General features: G+C 49.9%; 1 protein-coding gene across 2 annotated transcripts in view; it reads right to left on the reverse strand.

Annotated features, from left to right (window-relative positions):
• Positions 1-419: 419 nt before the first annotated feature.
• VPS13C (vacuolar protein sorting 13 homolog C) overlaps positions 420-15,498 on the reverse strand; it is a 75,129-nt gene continuing 60,050 nt past the window's right edge. The window contains exons 72-83 of one of the 2 annotated variants that reach the window (XM_044438615.1): positions 14,354-14,493; positions 13,720-13,801; positions 13,302-13,415; positions 12,755-12,830; positions 12,373-12,536; positions 11,090-11,135; positions 10,609-10,732; positions 9,353-9,467; positions 4,884-4,975; positions 3,536-3,659; positions 2,684-2,773; positions 420-2,101 (exon numbers count right to left, since the gene is read on the reverse strand). In XM_044438615.1, the coding sequence (XP_044294550.1) occupies positions 1,994-2,101; positions 2,684-2,773; positions 3,536-3,659; positions 4,884-4,975; positions 9,353-9,467; positions 10,609-10,732; positions 11,090-11,135; positions 12,373-12,536; positions 12,755-12,830; positions 13,302-13,415; positions 13,720-13,801; positions 14,354-14,493 (1,275 nt within the window). In that variant the 3' untranslated portion in view covers positions 420-1,993. Of the gene's footprint in view, positions 2,102-2,683; positions 2,774-3,535; positions 3,660-4,883; positions 4,976-5,825; positions 6,435-7,702; positions 7,959-9,352; positions 9,468-10,608; positions 10,733-11,089; positions 11,136-12,372; positions 12,537-12,754; positions 12,831-13,301; positions 13,416-13,719; positions 13,802-14,353; positions 14,494-15,498 lie in introns of those variants that run through there. The other variant, XR_006415538.1, reaches the window with a different exon arrangement.

Below are 15,498 nucleotides of genomic sequence, written 5' to 3' on the forward strand. Positions count from 1 at the left end.
TGTCCTTCCTAGAATTGTATCGCTTTCAGAAAACATTTACATGGATGGTCAAAATCCATACCCAAACCAGAATCTCTGTCTATGCAAGCGACCCTCCATCACCCTTTCCCAACGGAGAAAACTTTATCATGAGTTCCAATGATTTTGTGACAAGCCTGAGAATCACAGCCCTGGACAATACATTCTGCCAATACTGCAAAAAGACCAACAAAAGATCAGTTATAGCGGTGAGTAAATACCACCATCTTGTGGAAAGCAACAGAAAACCATCAAAAAAATAAAAGCACTCACCTCTTTGTAGGCCGAGTCACTTGCGTGTTTTTGCTTTATTCTTTGCAAACCCATTTTATTAAAATCCTTTGGCAAGGTATCAGATTAGCTTCATCCCATCAACTGTTTGCCATGAAAGCCACAGTGAGTTGCATATAAAATCTTTTATTTGGCAGAATTATAGGCATTACAAAAGTAAACATACCAAAAAAAAGTGCAGTTTATGGGACACAGAGTCGAAACATACCTGCTGGCTCGGACTGAGCTGCTAAGAAACACACCAGCGATTAGCTGTTGTGATGGTTTTACTCTTCATGATAAGTATACTGTGATATAGGAACTCACGCTAAAAACAAAGTTACCCCAAAAGAGTGTTCTCCTATAAAAGGAAACTAAAAGGCAAGTCAGAACTTGGACGGCCAAGCCTCAGCTTGCAGAGCATTCCCGTTCTCAGGGCTATTCCCGGTGATTTGGCATGGACTCAAAATCGCACCTGACTGAAGCCAGAGGCAGGTATGCATCGGCATCAAACTCCCTCATCACTGGGAGATTTATTCTTCTGCATTATAAAATATGCACGTGGCAGCAAAAATCATGGGCAGCATCTCTCTGGCAATGTTCCTGCTAAGCAGCGTCAGAGAAGCAAATGAGCAGGCGGCAACCAAAACCAAGAAAGGTTCACAAAGGCAAAAACAAGAGCTGTCACAGAAAAACAAAGTCCAGTGTAAGAAACACCAAGTTTGAGAGAGGGGTCCGTTCACCTGAGAAACGAAAATCTGGCAACCAGAATACGGGGTTTAGACCGGCCCTGCTTAACATACCCAAGCGCAAAAGAACAGCCGGGCTCCTGTAAACACAACACTCCAGAGAAGTCAGTGCCCAGACTGTCCTCCAGCACATGTGCCTTGTCGAAGCGCAGTCTAAAATTCAACAAAGAATTGGGTGCAGGGAATGGCTTGGCCCGTTGATGATCTTGCGTCTACGTACGTTCACAAGCACGGTGTCTCCCGAGGCACAACCCCATTGTGTTTAGACAAGAAGTCTGACCACTCTTGGCATTCCACAGCCAGCGTGCGGGATTCAGTCCAAGCATGCGCAGAATGCTACCCTAAGACCATTTATTTCATTCATATCAGCTAAAACACCCAGTAGAAATGCTGTGCCATGATCATTACCAGTGCGTTCTCTTTCAACAGTGATATATTTTAAAATCAAGAGATTAAGCTAGGCCTATATTATATAAACCTAAACATGACTGAATGTGATGGAAGCCTATTTACCGGCTGACACATAAGCTATCATTGCTAGTGCAAGTAAGTGCTCGTGCAACTTTGATTTTACTATTGTGCAACTCACGTTCTCCATTATCTCACTGAATCATGAGCTAGACATGAGTCCTCCATATTAAAAATTCCATCTCTGCGCCATGCAAGCCAACCTGCATGAGGATGGTTCTGCTCAGTTATTCATATAAACGCTGACTTAAAATTTATTTCCAACTATAGCAGATAATATTTTGGACAGTTTCCCATGAGCCGAAATTAAAGCTGAAGGAATGGCAACATTTCCCTCTTTTGAATCTTTGTTGTGGGTTTCTGATTTATATCGTGATGTGGAAATATGGAAAAGGAATAATTTTGAGAAAAGAATGATCTAGAGAGCTACGAAAGAGGTCTGAGGACCCTCATGCATTCAGAGAGTTTCCAGAACACGCAAAGGCCATCTAAAATCGCGACATTTGCCGCGGACTGCTTATTTTCAGAGATGCTTGTTTCACCAGCTTCTGCTGAACTCTGCTCGCTCTGGCCTCATCAACGGCATCGCAAACCTCCTGTGAAGCAAACAGAATTTTCCATTAGATGTGAAATGGCACGTATTTTTAAGGGACAACCTAGCTGCTTATATCTTGGCGGGGTGGGACCGCTTGAACTTGGCCCTGCCGATAGCAAGCAGAAATAAAACCTAATAAAGGGATGTTTGGAGAGGCATGGAGACAAGAAGCTATGAGAAAAATAGCCTGGATTTTTGTTAAAAGCCCTCATGCACAAAAAATGACTCCGTCAGGAGCAGAAAACTGCACTGGCCTTTAGATCCACACCCAATTTCCCCCCTTTTTATTAAGGCTTGCAAAACCTTTCAAACCCAGCTCCTCCTACGTTTATTCTTTGGACTGAAGACCCTTCCTATAACGAAAGACAGCACTAAGATCTGTACAATCCCTAACACCTTCTCAGTGGTAAACAGGGGTCCTTCGCCACTGCCTTTTAAACTTCCAGGTGGACAACCTGTTGGATGTTCAAGGCAACCGCATTTCAGGGTCAAAGGCCCAGGGTTTTATTGCTAACAGCAGAAACTGTGTTGACGTAGTTTAAAATGTGAAGCAACTCAAGGTGTTCAGTGCATCTATTGCTACCATTGCTGAAGATGGATTCCTGAGCGGGATTCGCCTCACTGTCTCTTGTCCTGAGCCCTCTCTTTTGTGGAATGTCAGCAGCCCTTGGTCCTGCAGGGGAAAAGCAACTTTAAAAGCTTGCACAGAAGTTCCGACATGCAACGATGCAGAAGGCCATCCTCACACCACAGCTGTTGAGGTCTAACTCTGGCCATAATTGTAGTTACAAAAGAAAAACAGAATTCGAACTTGACATTCGTGAGTTTACACACGAGAGCAGAGTGCCGGGTTATGAAATTGCCACCAAGAGAGCAAAATGATTTTTCTCTTTGTACCCATTCAACGCCAGCTTGCCAGAAAATCTTAAAGAAACTACCTTTGGGAGATGGAATTCCAGAGGTATAGCAATTTCTGACAGCACAGACTTTAAAGACCCGTACAGTTAAAGATGCAAGCCTTTTTGCCTAGAGCCCACTGGGGAAGGGTTACATCACCCTCAGAAATATTACATTTTGAGAGCTACAGAAATGCAAAGTTCCCACGAGGGCTTCAATTTTGAGGAAGAACCCCAGGGCCTGCACAACTTCACTGTGCAATGAATTTTATTGTGCTGCAATTTTACCAAGGTTGGGTTAACTCAGCCTACAGACGATGCAAGTCAGCTGCTGTCCCTACTCAGCTGGACAGCCCAGCTGATCTGGCTGGGGAAGTCTGACGTACGATGGAGGCGGCGTTTTGGTCTGACTTGCTGAAGCTGCCAGAGACTTAAATTAAGGCGATTCTGTTAAGAAACTGATTGGAGCAGCTTCTCCGCCACCTCTTTTGCAACTTAACTCTTCCAAGAATAAGCATGAATATGTTTCTCTACCTTACCCTAACAAAGATGCACAGCATGTTTTCAACCACAGTTGGAGGCCGGGTAAAATCTTCGTATAAGTAATCCCAGTCTGTCATGAGATGGCCCAGGATCTCCACCTCCTTGACCAACATGATTCTCCTGCAGGAGGACAGAAATGAGGCACTCCTGGTTCCCGTCCGTGGGAAACTTCTCAGAGGATGGGTCTCTATTTCCACAGACGGTGCAAGCAGCACGAAACAAAATTCAGCTTCAGCAGAAAATATTTGAAGTTCAACAGCTGGAGCTACAAAATGGCTTGAACAAGGGCCAGATTCACACGGAAGCTAATTATGCTCTTCTGCACACAAGTGCGGATGGAGGGGAAGAACCACTTCTCCACCCACAGAACATTCAAGGGGAAGAAACTTATCCCCAAATCGCGCACTGGGGAAAGGAATGAAATGTGGATACCAGGCTGCTTCTTCATCATCGTCATCATCGTTTTCATGCACTCAAACATACAAAAGAAAAACAGGCCTGCCAGAACAGAAAAGTTTTGCCTGCCTCCAGAAACACAGCCGGTGGAGCCCCCTCTAGCCTCCCTGGGAAGGGATCGCCAGAGCCTCGGGGCAACCACCAAAAAGGCCCTCCCCCGAGTTCCGCACAAGCGTGCCTGTGAAGCGATGGGACCGAGAGAAGGGCTCCGAAAGGCTTCTTGGGAAGCATGCTGTCTTCCAGGCAGCCCGGGCTTCGGGGGGCATAACCAGCCACACCTCAGCAAGCAGGCCTCTCCCTACAATCCAGCACGAGGGCACCCTGCTGCCCCTCCGGGGCAGCTTCCCAAAGGGGGTGACCCTCTTTGGAGCACCCTCATCCCTACCGCCACTTGGATTTTTGTGCCCCGGCTCCCAAAGTCGCTGCAGCTGGGAGTGGGGGCAGCTTTGCTGGCCCCGCAGCTGCAAGGAAGCTGGCAGCACATTCTGCCTGGGGAGGGGCTGGCGCTCAGGGGCCCGGCACTGCCGTGCAGCTGGAAGGAGCTTGGCTAAGAGGCCGGAGGGCTGCGGCCAGCAGGGCGAGCCATGCTGAGGAGCCCTTGGCACAGCCAACACTGACTCTCGAGTGGTGCTCAGCAACCAGGACGCCCAGGACCGAATCCTGCCGGCGAATGCCCCCAACCAGCCTCCGAGAAGCCAAACTGGCATTTTGCAGTGCACCAAACCTGAGTCGCTCTATACGATTCGAAGCTACACACAAATATACGGTTGAAACAGAGGTCCCCATCAGGAGGACTGGGACTGGAATGGCCATCAGGCTGTAGCCACCATTCTCCCATCGAGAGTCTGGGAATACACCCAGGCTGCAAAGCTAAAAGTGGAACCGTACCTGTTGGTTACGACGATGTGCGCCTTTCTGCCTCTTGGGAGAACGCAGTGGTACCGGAAAATCTCTCCCTCCAGCTTCTTGATCTGAGAGTTCTGGGGCAAGAGGGGAAAGGGCGACCTTTCAGGAGAACGTGAGGCGTTTCTTGTTCTCCCTCACCACCTCCAAGCTCTGGGCCGAATGGCAGAGGGGGCAGCCCTCCCAGGAGCCGTGGCTGGTGGACTCGGCCCCTCTTGCGCCAGAGAAAGCTCATTCCAGGTTTGGCAGCAGGCCAGCTCTGCACAGGGGGTCTGGAGCCCCAGACTGAAACCCGCTCTGGGATGAACCTCAGAGAACTAGGAAGGTGCACCCCAAGCGGCATGCAGGATTCTCTGAGCATGCCAACACTGTGAGATGCAAGTGCCTTACATCTGCCTAAAATATCCATGGATCCCAAAGGCAAAGCTGGAAGAAAACTGCCTCTGGTGTCACATTAAAAAGCCTCCTACACACAGGGTTCCTTGAAGGGGTGCAGCACTGGGCAGCGGCTGCCCCCCACAGCAGAAACGGGCTTGCGGTCGCTCAGCGAAGGACTACGTGGCCACTCCACAAACTGGAGCACCAACTTGGACAGGCCTCACCTTGTGTGTTCGAGGCAGGATTTATTTGCACCAGCCTGAAATACTTCTTCCAGATGCCGTCATGCCATTAAAACCCCCTCTGAATGCGCCACAAGGAAGGGAGGGGCTTTTCCATAATCAAGCACAACTGTGAGTCATGCAACTGCAGCATTTGTTGGATCAGAACCCGAGTGCCCACTTAATAAACAAGACCTCATTTGAAGGATATTTTATATGAACTGGCCTAAGGGATGCCTTATACTTTATTAATGTTACAAAACTGTAAAAAGACCAATATATATGACAATTAAATACAGTAGAATGTTAGGAACACAGCGATAATCACCTTGAAAAGCAGTTTTTACACATGGATGTCACTTTCCATGTAGGGAAAACCAACAACCGCACATCTTGTTTATCTCCGCCATGCGTGATAGAGCGAAATGCCCAGATTCTTGCCACTTGTGTAGACATTGTGGGTCTGACCAATGCCTTAAGCGTCCATGCTTTATGAAGGTATCTTAAGAAACCTGGCCTAGGAGATGCCACCACACCCCCTTTTCTCCAATGTGGCCTCAAAAGACTTCCCCCTACTCAAGGAAGCTTGGGGTCATTTTCTAACCCCACTCTTTCTGTTCTGTCAGCTAAGTTAAGGCTTGTCGATGGCACTGGAGTCTAGTCTTTTCGATTTTGTTAGAAGAGCACTGAGTAGCCGCTGCAACGGGGACATTTTAGGATGGCCAAAAACCGAGAACTCAGGCAGAGGAAGGAAAGAGATACCCACAAGCGAGAGAAAAAGCAAGCGAATTGCGTGGACTGTAGAAAATAAGAAGAAGCAGAACAGCTCGGCCTGATCCAGGACTTTCCTTTCCAAGCAAAAGTACTTTTCTTTGGGCTGGACATTTTGATGCGGATATTATCCATCAAACTGTTCTTATAAATGAAAGCCAGCAGCCTTTTAAATGAAGACAAATGAGTGTGCACGATATTATATTTACATTGGGCTTTTTAACCATTTATTACAAGATACATTTGAGAAAATAAATACCTAAACACATTTGAGTTAAGTTAAATATTAAGTTAAAAGCATGAATGGGATTTATTTATACGTTCCTGAAAACATACCTTGAGAAAGAAGTCTGCTAAGTCACCCAAAAGGACAAGAACAGGTGGACATTACCATTTGTTTAAGAGCTGAGTGAAACTTTGTATTTGCCACCAAAGCAAACCAGGCATTTCTTCACTTAGTATTAACAAAAGCCAGCAAGTATCTATTGCTTCAACAGAGACTGGAAGTCCGTTTCTTCCCATTAATACTACAAAAATGTTTTCCACCATCATACAATAGAGATACATTGTTCTCAAACATATGCTTCTCCTTTAAATCAATAACATCATACTGAAAGGAAACAAATACATTTCTTAAGGTAAAATGGATAAATAGTGCTGAACAAAAGCAACGACAAAAAGTTTCCTTTGAGCAACAAGGCACTGGCTTTACTTTTTAAGAAGAGTAACTCCACCTCCTGGGGCATCATTTTTTGAACGCCATTGCTCTATTTTGGGGGATTAACATATCCGGAAAGAAAACATTGTGCTGTTCACAACCTGGGGACGGACTCCCAAGAGACTCGGCGCGACAAGAGAAGGCGCTGCCAAAGTCAGGCGCAAGCACAAGGACGGGATTCCGTCACAAGCAGCTGGCCGGCTTGGGGTTCCCAACTATAACCAGGAAGCTGCGGCCACATGGAGCGGCCTATTGAGCCCCGGCCAGGCACGCTGACCCTCGCAGCTGCCTCCCCACCCACCTTCCACATCCCGGACGCCTACCTGCCTGCCTTCCTCCCTGACAGCTACTTCCAAAGGTGTCTTTTGGGAGAGATGCTTGGAGGGGGGAGAGCTGCCCCTGTGGGACAAGGGCAGCCCCCACCTAGCCTACCTGCATTTGAAGCCCCCCCACCGAGACCACGCCTGCTACACGCGGAGGAGGAGGAACAGACTGGCCACGTCCACCATGTTCTGGCCTCCCCGGCGTGACCTAACTGAACCAGTTCAGCAGTCTTATTCCACACCTGGGATGCCTCAGCGAGCGAACAGCTGACCCATCCTGACAGGAATGTCTTTGGAATACCGTAACTCTCCGGGCATCTCTGGAAAGCATTGGCACATTTACAAGGCAAACTCGCACCCCCCTCCCTCGTTCCCCGCCTCCCCCCTTCCTACCAGTCTCCCGTCCTCGCTGCCTCCGTCACACCGATTTTCCCAGGGAGGCGCCAGGCCCAGATGCAAGAAAGCATTTTGCCTTCCTGTGAAAGGGTGCGTTTAAAACTTGGCCCCGGTGAAAACTAAAGGCTCTGCGGAAGGCTGAAGTAGGTAGATCCCTACGGAGTAACATCCTTAGGGTTAAGATAAACCAAGGCAGAATAAACACGACCAGGAAACTAGAATGGGAACAGTGGCGCCATTATTCCAGCTGCTCCTGCGTACGCGTAGTGGGAGAGAGGAAGAAAGAAGAAATAGGTTAGAAATGGATCACATGCTGTAGCCAACAGACAGGAAGACTGCGCAGAAGGCGAGAGCGAGCCTCATTATATATTTAGGACACTTTTGGCGGGAACTTTATTCTTGATCTGTTCCAATGAACCAATAAAGGCAAGTTACTTCTGATCATACTTAGGTAGCACATTTTGGCTTTACTGATCTCGTATAAGCAAAATGGAAGCTCCCCAGATTTTACTATGTTTCTTGCCAATGTGGAAATCAAGTCCTTTTCTTCCTTTTCAAAGAAACAAGTATCACACAATTTGCCGTTGTGTGAAACAAATATCACACAATTAATTAACAAATGTCACACAATTAATTAACAAGTAATACCAGAGAAAAGCATGGCAAAATATGGCAGGTGCACGGATCCAGTAAAGAGCTAAGATTAATAATAGTTCCTAACTTAAAGAGTTTCTATCTGAACTATGGTTTATTGAATCATAGTGTGACGTTACCTCGTTTCAAGCAACCTATGATTGCAACTAGCCTATTTCGCTGGGTCTGCATGACAAAGCAAGCTGCAATTAATCAAAATCAGAAGCAAAAGTGAGTTGCAGCCATGCCAGACAGAGTGGGAAGGAAGCGTGTCGGCGCCAAGCTCGCATACGCAGCTCCCTCTGCGAGAAGTCTTGGTCTGTCATGACTCTGGGCACAGCTAGTGCAAGCAGCTGAACCATTTCAGGGCTTTACTTGGCACCGAATTCCCCCACAGGCGCTCAGGTATGTCCATGGCCAGTCTTTCAATGGGGAGATGCAGGTGGCAAGGGGGCCCCAAATGTTAAAAAGGCAGGACAGCAACTAAGGGCCCTCAGCCTGGTTCCCGAACGCTCCTGCTTGGACAGGCACGGGGGCAGCGGCAAGGAATCTACTCTCAGGACTAAGATTCCCCAGCTGTCATCCCCAGAAGTCTTGGACTTCCACCCCCTGGTGGCATACGAAAGACAGCCATCATCTTGACAACTGGCCTCTGGAAATTCTATTTCTAGAATTTGCGAGTCGCAAGACTGCCCCCGACCAAAGAGCTTTTGGATCCAATACGCACTGGATTCAACAGGGAAAAAATTCTTGGCACCTTTGATCCTGCAGCCGTGTTGGAGTGCTAACACACACACACACACACACACACACACACACACACACACACACCCCCCACGAGAGCTGCTGCCGCATTACATTGTGGTGTATATCTCACCACTTTCGAAAACAAACATTTCCACCACTTAACTCCTGGCTTTACCACAGTTCACTAGCCAATTTCTCTTGCAGAATCAGAGAACTTTGAATACATTTATTGCAACTGCTTGCAGTGATGGCCAGTATCAAACATACCTCAAACAAGTCGTAACCCTCGGCTTCACCTCTGTCGTAGGGCCGAATGATGCCGTCTTCGTGAATGAGCCGGGGAGGGCGGAGGGGCGACACTTCTTCAGTCGATTCCGCCACCCTGTCAAAGAACATTGTTAACGTCCACCGCCCCACCGTTATTTTAATTTCAACAGGCGGCACATCTGGGTGAACTGATGCCCTGACGATTCCACGTGGTTTCCTGAAGCCCCCTGTTCTTTCAGGCCGGCACGTCTGGGTGCAAGATCCGTGGGGAAGGCCCTTCTTTCTGTGCTACCGACAGATGCAGCTCTTTGGGAGGGACCTGAAGAGCCTTCTCAGCAGAGTTTCTGGGCTCTGCACCAATCCAGCCTAAGTCCTCATCGCCTTCCTTCAGCCGAACAAGAACACTGTTTACGCGGTCAGTTACAGCCTTTGTTGAGTTTGTGGACTTGTGTTAAGTGCTTGATGCTCTTATCCATTCTTATTAAGCTTGCCTGACTTGGTCTCACCTTCTGTTACTATCTTGTGCTTTCACAGCTGCTGGCTGCCTTGAGCCCCACTTGGTGGAAAGGCGGGACACAAACCCACAATGAACGAACGGACGAAATGCAAACCCAAAATGCAAGATGCTAAGATACACAGCACCCCGAGGGCTTTGTCTTGGTGAGCTGCGCAAGAACAGCATCCAGATCTTATGGAGAAGGCGTGCACTCAATACCAAAGCTGAGCTTTCCTCCACTCCCATGTTCCCCAGCTGGATGGCTAGAGTGCCTTTCGGGACACATAGGAACTGCCAGAGAGAGACTGGCCAGTACTCAGAGCTGCACTAGGGACAGGAAGGCCCAGCTGGGCTGACTCGACTGCCGGAAAAGGAAGCTTCGGGAGGCCAGGAATGGCACAACAGTCGGATGCAGGCCGCCTCCTCTGCACTGTTCTACAAGCATCACTGAACCGGGCAGTTCGTGCCTCCAGCACTCATGCACGGCTGTCGGCAGGAGGCGACCCGCTGCCCCACACTCACAGGCCGGGCCCTTCCTGCAAGAGTGGCCACGTGGCTTGGCCATGTGGGCGTGACGGCCTGTGGGGGACATTTGCCCCTCCTGTGGCCTCGTGGACATCCCTGGGCCTCCCCGTGGATGCCTGGCCCAGCACGCCAGCCCTTCTTTCGGACTAGACCGACTGCCCCGGGGAAGTCTCATTATGCCTCCGGGTCACTGCAAGAAGCCGGGATGCAGGCGAGCGGCCCCGGCTGCTTTTACCTCTGGATCCCCTGGAACGTGCTGCTTGCCATGTCCACGATGCCCCCCGTGGGACGGGCCACCACGCCCACGAGCCCCTTCCCGATCCCTTTGAAGAACCCAGCAGCCCCTTCCTTCTTGGCTCCTGCCAAAAGAAAAAGAGAACACAGAATGGATCTTCCTTGCTGGCAAAGGCCAGCTTTCCAAAAGGTTGAGGAGGCCTTCTGGTTTTCCTCTCTGCAAGAGTATCTGGCTTTCAACATCAATCCTGCAGAACGATCTCAAAGCAACCAGAGTCGTTTCTCAAGGTTGGCATGGTATTACTACGCCCTTTCCAACAGATCCATATTCCGCTGCACTCAGTACTTGCTCGGCAGGTCTGACTGCTCCGTCCTGGAAGACGTCAAGCGCATCCCCCGTGCAGCCCCTCGCCAAGCCCTTCTTCCACTCGGGAGACAGGAGAAGCCAGAGCCTGAGCTCCTAAAAAGCTCCGCTTGCTTACCTTCCACGGGCTTTGTGATGATACCGGTCACTCCTCCGACAACCCCCTTGAAGAAAGCCAAAGGAGAGAGGAACAGAAGCATGTCAGAGTGAGAAGGACGCGTGGCCATTTCCCCCACAACCTCTGGAGGAATATTTTCACATTTGAACTTGAGGTAGAATCTTCAAAATCATCCCCTGGGTCCTGATTATCCACTCTTCCATATGGGGAACCCAAGAAGAAGAGGGTCCATGAAGGGACCACATGAACACCAGGTGTGTACCTGTGCACACACCCACCAGCATATGTAGTATTCCATCTTCTTACTTCTAAACTACTATTTAAAAAAAATAATAGTTTGGAGCAATATAGCTAGAGATACATGATAGAAGTATGTCTAGGAATATCCCCACAACAGGAATGGGCATTTCAGTTGAGAGAGGCTGGAATACATGCACCTTCCAAGCATGGAAGGATCTGGAGGGGGGTCCGCAAGTGCCCCAGCCAGGCCTCGGGAAGGGGGCCCAAAGGTGAGTTACCCCCAGACCCACCTGGGCACTGCAGCCTGCAAGACCGGAGCAATGAGCACGGCGATCCCGGTGGGGCTGGGGGCTGCTCGTCTATTTACCTGTGACAGTTTGAGTGGGGCCCCTGTTGCTGCTGTGCCTGACACACCTGGGCCACCAAGGGCCCCAGGACACAGGCAGGGCAGTTGAGGGCAGGGGGCTGGGCTGGCTTCTCAGAGCGCTCCAGGCCACCCTGCCTCTGGCTGCTGGCGAAAACTAATCCGGAGCCCCACATTGGCCACGATGGAGCGGGAGCTGCATGACGACTCTGAGCTGGCCGTCCCTGATGTTTATCCCACGCAAGGAAGTGGAAAGGGAGTTTTGCACTGCCTGCAGGATTTCACACCTCCTCTGAAGATGTTGCCCGTGGTTCTCAGGAAGAAGAGAAGGCCACGGCTGCTCCCACTTCTCCATCTCTTGCTTTGTGCTGTCTCAACACCTCGCCTCACACCACTGGCTCTTGCCAAAAGCCCAAGGAGCCCCGTGAAGGCCACCTGAGCTGCAAGCATGCCATCCCTCTTCCAGCCTCTATTGCCCCCTTTATTTCCGTCTCTTTATGCCTCCATGCCACAAATCCAGTCCCTAAAGCTGTCTGCAAGCGCTCGAAACAAGCTTCCGCCTCGGGAACTACTTCCAACCTCCGCCTGCTTCACAGAACAAGGCCGATTTAAAGCAGTGAAGGGGAAACGCCCTTCGGATGGCTCAGCTCGGGATCGAAGAAGTACGCGAGCAACGTACGCGCAGAAGGCCCTTCCCTCCTTTGGCAAGGCTGTCCCCAAAGTCTTTCGGCTGGCGCCCCATCTCCTCTCTCCTCTTCTGCTGGTACTCTTTATCCATGGTGATGGCAGCCAGCCCTTTTCCCACGGAGCCAGTGATGCGGGAGACCATCCCTGCAGCTCCACCTGCAGCCAAGCAAAGAGGGGGTGAGGCTCCGCCACCGTCTCAAGGTGGGACACCTCGTGCCAGGTAAGCACGGGAGGGCAGACCGAGCAAACATGGGAGGCACCCCAGCGTAAGTGCTGCCCGGGCCTTTGGGAGGAAGACAGGATGGTTCACTCAGTCAAGGGTCTACAAACTCTGCTCTTGCAGAAACATTCCCGCTGCCTGTACATAGACGTACCCACTGTGTGGCCAAGCAGGCTTCTTACGCCGATCACAAAACCTTCGGCAAACTCTTCCGGTCCTTGGACAGCTCCCTAAAGGGAAGTGATAAACCATCGTGTTTAATTTTTGAAGCCCACGTGGGCACACACCTCACTACCCTTCTATTACGCGCAGCTTGGGGAAGCGCTGGAGAATTCTCGTGACCACGTTTGAAAGAAGTTGCTTTCTGCTCATCAGCCGGCACGTCAATGGTTGCAGGACCCCCGACTCTGAAGCTCACGTGAGGGACACAGAGGAGTAAACAGACATTCGGACCAATTCCTGCCCTGACCGCAGTTCCATCCTTCCGGCTGTTTAAGAAACTGGCTGTGGCACCAAACTGCTGGCAGGGCAGGGCATTATGGATAAACTCACCTTAACCGTTCCAGCTAGAGACAGTGCGTATATCGTGTTCCATGCACACTTTTTACACCAACCTTTTAGAAAACATTGCAAAGGGTTGCAGAAATGGAAGGGGAACATGAGAAACGGAGCAGAATCAAACATGACCGATGAGCTCATACCTGAAAAGGCTCGTAAAAAAAGGCCTCCACTCCGGCTGACAGGCCTCTGATTAAGCCGAAAGGATTGCCCAGGACGTCTAAACCCAGCACGAGAACGTACATCTGCTTCAGGAACTGAAGTTTAAAAAACAGAGTAAAACAAGTTGGGGTTTCTGTTCCAAAGCCAGAAATGAGAATGCAAGAATATGTCAGAAGAACCCCTTGACAGTGGCTGTAAAACAAAGCTAAAAAGTGCAATACGCCATGTTTACAATGCGAGCGGTGAGTATTGGTGGGGTGGGTCCTCCTGCTGAGGAACTGCGATTTTGTGTGCATTAGCTTCCCCTGGATACCGACATTCCCCCGAGATAAGCCTGGCCTACACGGAAGCACCACTGGAGGTACAGGGGAGGACGCGACCGGAAGGCAGGTGACTTACTTGGTCTCTGTAGTGCTGGATGACTCTCCATATTAATTCATCTCTTCTGTAAAACTGATACTTGATTTCAAAGAACGCCAGCCTGAAAGAAGCAACAATCAACGTCAAGGCAAACGATTGCCCATGGTCTGAAACGTCTGGTAACTGTTCACATTTATGCAATGCCTTTACTTCTTAAAGCACATCACACACATCTTTGCAGTAAAGTGTGCAACAATTCTGGAGTGTGGGTTGCTGTTGCCCTCAAGTTGTGGAGGCAGCGCTGAAGCTGACGAGCTGCAAGTGGACGCAGGAGGAGAGCTCCCGGCTGCAGCAAGAACTGCACCAGGAAACTCAGTTTGTGCTCGAAAGCATGTTCACGAGATCTGTTCGTATAAACCGCCGTGGCCGTCTTGCAAGGAAAAAGGAGGCGGAATATACAAGCACTGTATCCATAAGAGCATTTCTCCATCTATGCTGATAAGAAAACTCCATGAAGGAAAGTTTGCCTCTGCACTTTTCCCAATTAGCTATGGGATCCTGATCAACGCTGAGGGGCGGCATGCAGTAACTGTGACCAATATTACAGATATTGATCCTCAGTGTGAAGGAACCCTGTGAGGTGCCCCAGAAAAGAAGTGCCTGGCCTGCTTACTTGAAGATGAGGTCATCCACGTCCGTGAGGGTGGCCCCGATGCTCTTCAGCAGCAGATTCACAGAGTGGATGGCGATCATCTCACCCTTGCCCTTGTCGGATGCTTCTCCGCCGGAGCCCAAGGAAAGACTCAGGTGTAGCTAGCAAGACAAAGGCAGATCCTTAAATGCACCACGAACACTTGGGGGATTAACGGGCAAATGAACAGAGACACGGGAAGGCTCCATGCACGCCTTTGGAGAGGAAAAGCAAGCAGCGGCTAGACCTTGAGGAGCGGAAAGAGCTCAGCTGTGCTGCTAATGGCACACCCATCGTCCTTTCTGCATAACAGAGAATTCGTGTTTACATGGTATTACAAGAAAGGTCCACAGAAAATCAGATGCTGCCTTTTGCCTGCTAATTCAGCTTCGTTTCTCCCCCTCTAGTGTAGAATGGACTGGCAGGAAAAGAAAAGACAGCCACTGAAATTCCTGAAAAGCTTTGCTAAATTCCTCTAACCCTTTTTTTTTTTTATGTCAGCTAAGGTCAGAACGGGGCATGCCCATTTCAACAAACTGCTTGTGGTCAGGTAAGAGAGTAGAGAGAGCTGACCTAGGGTCCACCTCATCCAGAGGAAGCCCATGGGGGGACGTAAGGACAACAACAGCCCCCTACCCAATATCCCCAGGAGCTGGCGTGGAAAGGCGAACAGCCTCCAATGCTGGGAGACACGGGTAGCATCATCCTCCAAATCTGCCCGCCCCTTTTCAAGGCCATTAGACTGGGGGCCACCGCTGCACCTTGCAGAGGGGTGGGGGACTTCAGAGCTCAGCTACACACTATGTAAAGAGTCCTACCTCTCCAACTCAGCATCACGGGACGGCCCCTTTGGGGTCTAGCATCATGAGACGGGAAGGGAAAGGAAACATCTCCCCAACCCTGCTTTCTATACCAGGCATAGCCTTGCCTAGCCCCTTCATGCATGCTTCAATTTAGCTGCATTTCTGTAAGCTACAGTGCCCTTTTCCGGACTTTTCCAGCTTTACAATATCCATGCTTTTAAGTGCAGTGACTGGAATTGCAGAAGGTATCCCAAGCATGGCTTAAGAGGAGCTAAGCCGTCCGTTCCATGGAGGGTCCATCAGCCACGCTGTGGGACCTTCAGC

This window comes from Varanus komodoensis, unplaced genomic scaffold (assembly GCF_004798865.1).
Source record: "Varanus komodoensis strain SLA01 unplaced genomic scaffold, ASM479886v1 scaffold33, whole genome shotgun sequence".
Lineage (NCBI taxonomy): Eukaryota > Metazoa > Chordata > Lepidosauria > Squamata > Varanidae > Varanus > Varanus komodoensis.